General features: G+C 44.5%; 1 protein-coding gene across 1 annotated transcript in view; it reads left to right on the top strand.

Moving 5' to 3' along the window:
• The window catches only part of Sec11c (SEC11 homolog C, signal peptidase complex subunit), a 17,046-nt gene extending 9,212 nt beyond the window's left edge, over nt 1-7,834 (top strand). Inside the window, exons 3-6 of the mRNA XM_021214757.2 lie at nt 2,811-2,960; nt 4,988-5,107; nt 6,992-7,049; nt 7,634-7,834. Of these exons, the coding sequence (XP_021070416.1) occupies nt 2,811-2,960; nt 4,988-5,107; nt 6,992-7,049; nt 7,634-7,687 (382 nt within the window). The 3' untranslated portion in view covers nt 7,688-7,834. The remainder of the gene's footprint in view (nt 1-2,810; nt 2,961-4,987; nt 5,108-6,991; nt 7,050-7,633) is intronic.
• Nucleotides 7,835-8,622: the final 788 nt, after the last annotated feature.

Here is an 8,622-nt window from a genome sequence, read left to right on the forward strand (position 1 = left end):
CTGGGATTTAAGGCGTGTGCCACCACGCCCAGCTCAATATCTGTTTTCCTATGGTCTTAGGTGACCCTTATGAAGGGGTTGTTGGACCCCCAAATGTGTTGTGACTCACAGGTTGAGAACTACTGTTTCAGAGCTTGTAGATGCTGGTGCTTTTAGTGTTCTAGTACAACAGTCCAGCAAAGTGAGATAGCATTTATCTGTACACAAATTGACCTTTATACCTAACTAGTTTAAAAGGTTAAGCCATACCTAGTAGACAGGGTGTGTGTCCCTCCAGTGCCTGGCAAGTGTCACGAGATGTCAGTGGACACCACCTCCTGTTGTGCTTATGAGAGTATATCTGCTTTAGAAGAGTGGATATTGTCAACTTCATGCAACCATAAGTTATTCAGGGAGAAATCTTCAGTCTATTTGAAGCCAAATGAGTCTGCTTGGAGCCAGCAGGTGTACCAGGGTGCTTTGTCCGGTGTGTCTGACATCATGAAGTCCCATTGTTGGTAGCAATAGAGCCTCTTTGTTGCATGGGGGCAAAAGGGGAGCTATTGTGGTCACTTGATCAGAGTCATAGCTGACCAGTGCAGGAGCCAAAGCCACAGTGCAGGGCTTTTGCTATTTCCAAACCAGTGCCTTTCCTTGTACTGGGCTCTGCTGACAGATCACAGGGCTGCAGCTGTGTCTGTATTTCCCCAGCTACCTTTGTGTGACTAACCAAGTGGTGGCCTTGCAGTTTCCATAAATGTCTGAGGACGTGTAGTTCACAGAGGAGTGTGTGTGTGTGTGTGTGTGTGTGTGTGTGTGTGTGAGAGAGAGAGAGAGAGAGAGAGAGAGAGAGAGAGAGAGAGAGAGAGAGAGAGGAGACTGAGACACATCAGTGTTCACACAGTATTATTTCAGGAGTGTATGGAGTCCTGCGGTGCATTAGGAGTGAGGAAGGCACCAGGCTCCTGGGTCCTGGACACCATGACCCTGCTTCATTTGCAGTAACTCCACTTTTGCATGTAGGTGGGTCTCGTGCTCAGACGCTGTTTGAGGAAATGACTTTGTTTTGAAGGCTTGGGATGTCTTTCTATGGTAAAGCAAGTGCATACTGAGTTTTATCCTGAGCAAGGGGACAGGAGGGAAGGAGGAAAACAAACAAACAAACAAACAAACAAACAAACTTTCTGGAAGAAGGCCTAGGGATGTATGTCAGAGGCAGAGCGTATCTGTAGTGTATTTGTAGCATGTGTAAGGCATTGGGTTCCATCTTCAGATGCAAGAGGGAGAGGAGGAATCTGGGTGTGTCCGCTCATGCACATTCTGAGGCACACTGAGATTATCATGAGTGTTTCAAGATTACGTTTGGTAGAACAACACTGGATCTAAGATCACTAGGCTCCCTTCTCATCACACATGCATACACAGTCATTTCTATGAAATTGCAATACCCAGAGACTTAAACGATCCTTTATAGTTTTAAAGCAGTCTGGTTTAAGTCATGAGCTGTAAAATCCCTCAGTTGCTTGGGGGTTCCCAGCCATGGAAGAAGAGACCTACACGTTGATGCTACTGGACTTGGAGAGTTGCCAGATTTCAGTGCCCCCTCTCAGCCCTGGGACTTTGGGAGGGGTTATCTTTTGTCAGTGCAGTCTGCTGTCACAGAGTTTTCTGACACTGACTCCCATACTGGTGGCTTTGGGAAATTCATTGAAGGAATGAAGATGAAGCCATCAGTGGAAAAAGCAGGCATTTTAGCTGTTGAAAATAAAGTCGAAAGCGCAGCTCATCTTCAGAGGGGGACACAGTAGGGGCCCATGTTGGGACCAAACTTGTTTTAGCTTAGTTCTGTTGTCAGCCCATTCCCCTTCTCAGTCAGCTTTCCTGGTTAGCGTGCCAGGTCTGATCCTGCACTCAGAATTCGGGGTTCACTGTAGCACAGATCCCTTGCACGTGCTTAGCAACGGGCCAGCTTAGTCACACATCTCTTCCCTGCCTTCGGCCTGCTGGGCAGCTTGTGCAGCACCAGAACCAAAAGACCTCAGAGCTTCAGGCTGCTTCTTCCTCCTTCCCAATAAACAGACATTACCAGCTCACCCTTGGTTGTGAACTCCCATGCAGCCGACTTTGTAGCTCTTTTTCCTTCCTATGTGTTACATTTTAGCTTTCAAGTCCCTGTAGCTTGCTGTTTACTTTGAATACATCAGGGATTTTGACATAGATTTGAACTCTTACCATGAAGATTCCTTCTACACCAATAATACTTGATAGCATTGAGCTCTTGTAGAACATGGTCAAAAAGTTGCTGCTGTAAGAGGCAAGACCTGGGTTCAGGTTTTGTCCCAGCTGTCAACATGCTTCATGACAGGGCCTGCTAGCTAACTCTATTCATTTGTTTCTCTTCCCTTGAAAGCATCCTGCAGTGTTGTGGGTGCTAAGGCTATGCCATGAATGAAGGGGTGGCTCTAGATGTTTACCAGAACTAATGGTGTGCAGCTCCAAATGAAATGCATTTGTGGACTCAGGACTTCTTTTTTTAAGGCCATAAGTAGGCAGCGTTTACTTCAGAGCTGACACTATTCTTGCTTCAGCTCCAGTGCAGTACTTTGTTCAAGGAGTGAGAAGCAGACAGTGGAGTGACAGGCTGAGAGAAGGAGCCCCTGGTGCTCTTCCATGCATAAGCCTCACCAGCCATGTCCTCATCTGAGCTGGAGGGAAACCCTCCAGGTTTGTGTGCAGCGCCTTTGCAAACATGGACTCAGGGGTGGCTGGGAGTTTGCTTGTACCACCGATGGATTCCGGGAGCCACTGACTCTGACTGTGTTTCTTTCCAGTGGCAGTATGGAGCCGGCCTTTCACAGGGGAGATCTGCTGTTCCTCACAAATTTCCGGGAGGACCCCATCAGAGCTGGTGAAATAGTTGTTTTTAAGGTTGAAGGAAGAGACATTCCGATAGTTCACAGAGTAATCAAGGTTCATGAAAAGTAAAGAGACCTTACTTGCTTTCACTTTGGTACTGTAAAGTTTGGTAGATGCTGTTAAAGATCAGTGAGGAGTCACAGAGCCAGACCTGGTCTCCTCCCGCCGTTTACTAACTGGGCGACTTTGCCCCAGGGACATGACTTGGTCTGGAAACCAGGAGTTGACATGACAGTGTTTTTACCCACGATAACTCACAGGGTGATGATGAGGGGTAAGGGAGAAAATGATTACTAAAATGTGTAAGAAAGTCAAATGAAAACAAACTCAGACTGCTTCGCAAATGCAAGGGGTCTGTTATCTTAACTGTTCAGGAGTCCCAAAGAGTCCCCTAACCAGACTGACCACTCTGAAACCAGGATCTCCTTCTGACATATACTAAAGCTAGCTGTTCTCTGTGTGACTTCAGCCAAAGGGGCGTTTTTAGCAGTGACTTCAGCCCTTGCTGAGTAAAACCTTCCATAACATGCCCTGTACCAGTCCTTCCCTGACAGCCAGGCTCGCCTTCCCCTTAGGTAGCAGTGATGACATAAGACCTTAATAATGTCTGGTTTTGGGAACAAAATCTTTTAATTCTAGCTCAGATCCAGAAAGCTTCCATGCGAGAGTGGGGGCTTTACATTTTATATACTCAGTGTGTATCCTTACCTTGGTGTAGCTTTTATAAGAGCATTTTGTGTCCATGATTTTACACAATTAAATTTGGATCTGTATATCTGTCTTTTAAAAGATGGTGGGTTTTTCACCCTGTGTGGGAGGAGGGAGGAGGGTAGGAGGGATGGAGAGTTTGGCTCCTGGTATAGGATATTCAGGCCCTTCCCCGTTTCCAGGTCGACTTAAAACACTCACTTTATTACACCGACTTTTACACTAATCCAGATTCTGTACACACTGCTCACAAACAGGCATTGTTGGGTGGTCACGTGCCCTCTGCTTGCCAGCCTCCTGAGGAAGACGCAGGGAGGGCCCGGCCGAGCTTTCACCTCTGAGAGTCCTCTCTAAGTACGGCAATGTGTTCAGAGCTGAGGCCGTGGTGACTGTGCTGTGACTTCCATAAACTATGGCCGAGGACGCTGCCCTCCGGAGTCTACACAAGCACAGAGCAGCCTGCTCCTTTAGACATGGGTTCAGATGCTTGCAGGCTTCGAGCCTCTTGCATCGTTTTAAGGGGGCCTGTTTTCATTTCTCTGAAAGACCCCCTCTTCATAACTCTGTGGAGGTTCAGAGTTCTGTTTGTGTTCTCGGTGCCACCTTCACAGAGACTGTCCTTGTAAGTCCCACCTGTCAGCTGACTGTATCTGTCTGATGTCATTCATGACTGTTTCCCTGAAAATGGGATTGTGCATCATGTGGGTAGTAGTGAAGAAAGTGGAACATTAGCAGTTCTGCACTTGGTAAGCCCGAGGGCAGTCACAAAGCACCCACAGTGCCTTATCCACACCAGTTCCTATGGAGACCGTGGAGGAGTAAGGTCCATCCTAACAGACTTTCCCCTGACAACTGAGAAGGGATGAGAGCAGCGCAGTCCCATCTGATTTCTGACGGAGTCAGACTTGAGGGGAAGCAACTGAGGCATAAGTTCACTGCCTCTTCTGTTCTGGAGTGCTGTGAACCTGGACAGGCCCTATTTCCATGATCCTACCCATTGATGAGGGACACTAATACTCTTATCTTTTGATTAAAAAACAAGTTAAGTACCAGCTTGGTTTTTACAGAGGATGCCTGAGGGAGGAGCAGTGCTGTGTGCCAGTGGCCAGTCATTGCCTTCCCATTGCCTGGGGTTTGCTTTGGGTTTTGGTTGCCAGGGTTACTTGAATGTTTTGGAATTTTAAGTCTAAGAAATTGTCATTAGATCTGTGCTTCAGCTGGGTGGTTATCTGTAAGCAATCAACTTAGTCCAAAGAGAGGTCAAGTCTTCCTCAACTGCTTTCTAAATGCTTGTGTCTGGCTGTAATGTCTGGGTTAAACTAATACGTTTTTAATGATGCTGTCCTGAAAATGATTTCTGAGAGGATGTCATTTTGCTTTCCAGAGATAATGGTGACATCAAGTTTCTGACTAAAGGAGATAATAATGAAGTTGATGATAGAGGCTTGTACAAAGAAGGCCAGAACTGGCTGGAGAAGAAGGACGTGGTAGGAAGAGCTCGAGGGTGAGCATGAACTTGTTGCTAATCAGAAGGTTCAGAAACCGGGAAAACTCTTAAAAATGAAGACACTTGTAAGAGAATAGAGTCGTTTGTCACATGACACATCAGAAGTGCTGTAGGCGGGTCCAGGCTGTGCTTTGAGACCAGTAAAATCTAAGCCTGGGCTATGCAGTGAGACCCTGCTGTCTTCAACAAAACACATTCAAGGGCTGGGGAAATGGTCAGGCTGTTTAGAGCCCTGGCTGCTTTTCTAGGGGGCTCGGGTTCGATTCCTAGCACTTACATGGCAGCTTCAGTCCTGTGGATCTGATGCCCTCTTCTGGCACTGTACACACTGGCACAGACATACAAACAGGCCAGATACCATACATATAAAAGAAATAATATCTTTTAAATGAAAACTTAATGATATCTAAGGATCCAAAAGCTATAACTGAACTAGAATATATTACCTATATACACCTTCACCTAAAGGTTAGTTATTTGGGGGTTTAAACACCAATGGCTAGAAACCCTCCCAGAGATGGCCTCTGCTTAACATTTTAGTGACTGTCTAGACACTCTACTGATAGCCATGTGCACATATAACACACAGTTGTAGCTGGAAGGACTGAGTCTTTATATCCAGCAGTAAGTAGAAATAGCTTTTTTTGTGTCAAATCTTCATTTTTACCCTTTTAATGGCTAAATGCTGTTTGGTTGGCTCCCACAATTTCATATGCAACCATCTCAGAAGACTTTTTGTAATATACATTTGTATTAGTTTCTATTTGCCTCTCATAACTAGAAAGCTTTATGGAAATTTTAAAATGAATGATTATTTCAAGGATTAATTATGATTGACACTGTGCAGAATGTATCCTCATTTAAAAGCTTAGTAAAGGAGATGTTTTTCCTCTCTTAGTTGCCAGTTTATAAATGCTAATAATAGAGTTTAAGACTCCAGTTAGAAATGTCTACTGTCTCAGCCACACGCAGCAGGCCAGATAGCTCCTGTGTGTAAGGTTATCTTTATTAATCGGGTGGTGACACGTGGACTTCACACATGGGTGACACATGGTGACACCAAGCCTTCACCCTCTCTCCTCTACTGCACTCCCACTCTTGTGTCTGCAGGGAGGCAAGGGGACTTCCTGCTAGCCAGTCCTGTATTTCTAATGCCTCCGACAGGAGGGAGGCTGAAGCCACGGGTTGCTGACCGGCAGGTGCTGTGCACGTGGCACCTGCTTCTCATCAGCATGGCTAATGCTGCTGGAGCACACCACTTACACATTGATGCTGACCCTGCGGCCGATCACTCGCTCTGAACTGTCCTCCCTGGGACCATGGTCACCTCTGAGTCTGTTACAGGATGCACATTTGTGTTCATTCCTCAGGGAACTCATTTGTTAACTTGAAAAGCACGGACATGAAAATCATGACAATTGTTTAAGTTCTGGCCAATTTTCTGTGTGCTTTATTTGTTGTCTGGTTTCCTTTTGAGTCATGTAAATCTTATGCATTTATTTTTGAAGCTTTTTCTGGGAGCTGTTTTTATATAGGCCACCTGAAAATACCTTCTTCCCCAAAACAAAACCAACTTAGGTTTATGAATTTGCTTATTGTACTTGAGCAAATGGTTCAACTAGTTATTTTAAGGGTACCAAGTACAGCCAGATAGCTTTGCTGCTCAAAAACCATGCACCCACTTAAAACCGCCCAGCCTTTAGTGTTCGTACACTTCGCTGATCAAGCCTTGAGAAAGGAGTGAGCCCTGACCTTCGGCAGTGCTGTGCCCTAGGAAGACTGGTGTCCTAGACTGGTGTCCTAAAGTGTCGAGCAGTAAGTGTTGTGTCAACATACAGTAAACAAACGTTATATTTTGTGCTTTCCATTCCCACATTTTAGGTTCTTACCTTATGTTGGTATGGTCACCATTATAATGAATGACTATCCAAAATTCAAGGTAGGAATTTATGTGTGTGTGTATGTTTATTTAAGTTGTAAATATTGGAGCTTTTATCTGTGCAGTTGTAAATAGGAAGTCATCACAAAATGTTTTGCCATTGATTTTCTGTGGAGCATTTGTAATTGCCTATAAATTAACTTAACAACCTAACTTATTAATATTTAAATTAAACAGCTTCTTTTACCTTTCACATTAACTGTGTTCTGAAATGGCATTTACAGAGTTGTTGATTATTATAGAAAAATTTTAGCATAATCTGAAGCAAAAGCCTGGTCATATTTATCAACCAACTTCAGTAGAAATGGCATTTCTATTTCTAAAAAGGCAATAGGGAATGTACAAAGGAGAAAGCACCACATTAGCCCGGTCTGCCAGGTATTTGATCTGAGTCATCAGTGTATTTTTGGGTCTTTATTCAGTGTGCATTGAACGGCTAATTTCGAGAACAAGGCCAGGGGGAGAGGGGTCATCTTTTGAGCCTGTTCTCAGTCTAGCGTTGAGCAGGCTTCATCTGAATACATTTATAAGCCCGAGTTCATTTGTAGACCTCACAATGCTTTCTCATTGTGCTTTCTTTACAGTATGCTCTTTTGGCTGTGATGGGCGCATATGTGTTACTAAAACGTGAATCCTAACACAAGAAGCAGTTCCTGGGACTAGACTGAAATGAATTCTGTTGAAAAAGAGAAAAGCTAATATATTTGAAATGTTCCACTTTCTGTATAAAGAGAAACCAGGTGGGGGTGTTTTTGTCTTATCTAAATAAATGATTCACCAGTAAAGATGGCTTCCTTTTGTGGCCTCTGATTGGAGTCTGTCCAGTCTCCGCTGCTGGAGGCAGTGGCTCCTACAGAACGTGGGGTCAGCAGAACTTCAGACACTGGGCCATGGGTTTGGGCTTGGCCTGTAGAAGGGAGCATGGCACAGTCCACATGATACAGTCACAGTAACTAGCTTCAAAAATAAAGTTCCTAGCTTACTATGATCCATCTGAGGGAGACAAGCTCTTCAAAGAGCAGGACTTTTTAATTCATTCAAGTGTAATCTGATAAACAAATGAAGTCTAAAGCTTTTCAGAAGGAACAGATGCAATCTGCTTTGTTTTTGTGATATATTTTGGGATGGCTTGTGCAGTTATTTAAAGTATTCAGTAAATTATAAAGACAACATGGAAGCTGGAGAGATAGCTCCGTAGTTAGGAGAGCTTATTGCTCTAGCAGAGGACCTAGGTTTGGTTCCTAGCATCCATGTCAGGCAGTTCATTACCTCTGGCTTTCTCAGGGACCTACACACACACACACACACACACACACACACACACACACACACACAGTGCACATTCACATGGCAGATATGCATACACATAATAGATAAATGAATACATATAAAACAATGCAAAACCATTGAGAAATGTTAGAATTCAGAAGTCAAAGGAAGTCAGCCTTTCTCTCGCCCCTTTCCATCTCTCAGGGATCTCTTTGGTGGAGTTGGCTCTTTCTATTCTAAATGGCCCTGCATCAAAATCAGTCCCTCAATGAAATACTGAGCAATCCTGCCACTGTCTAAAGTG

The sequence above is a fragment of the Mus pahari genome, chromosome 15, assembly GCF_900095145.1.
Source record: "Mus pahari chromosome 15, PAHARI_EIJ_v1.1, whole genome shotgun sequence".
Taxonomy (NCBI): Eukaryota; Metazoa; Chordata; class Mammalia; order Rodentia; family Muridae; genus Mus; species Mus pahari.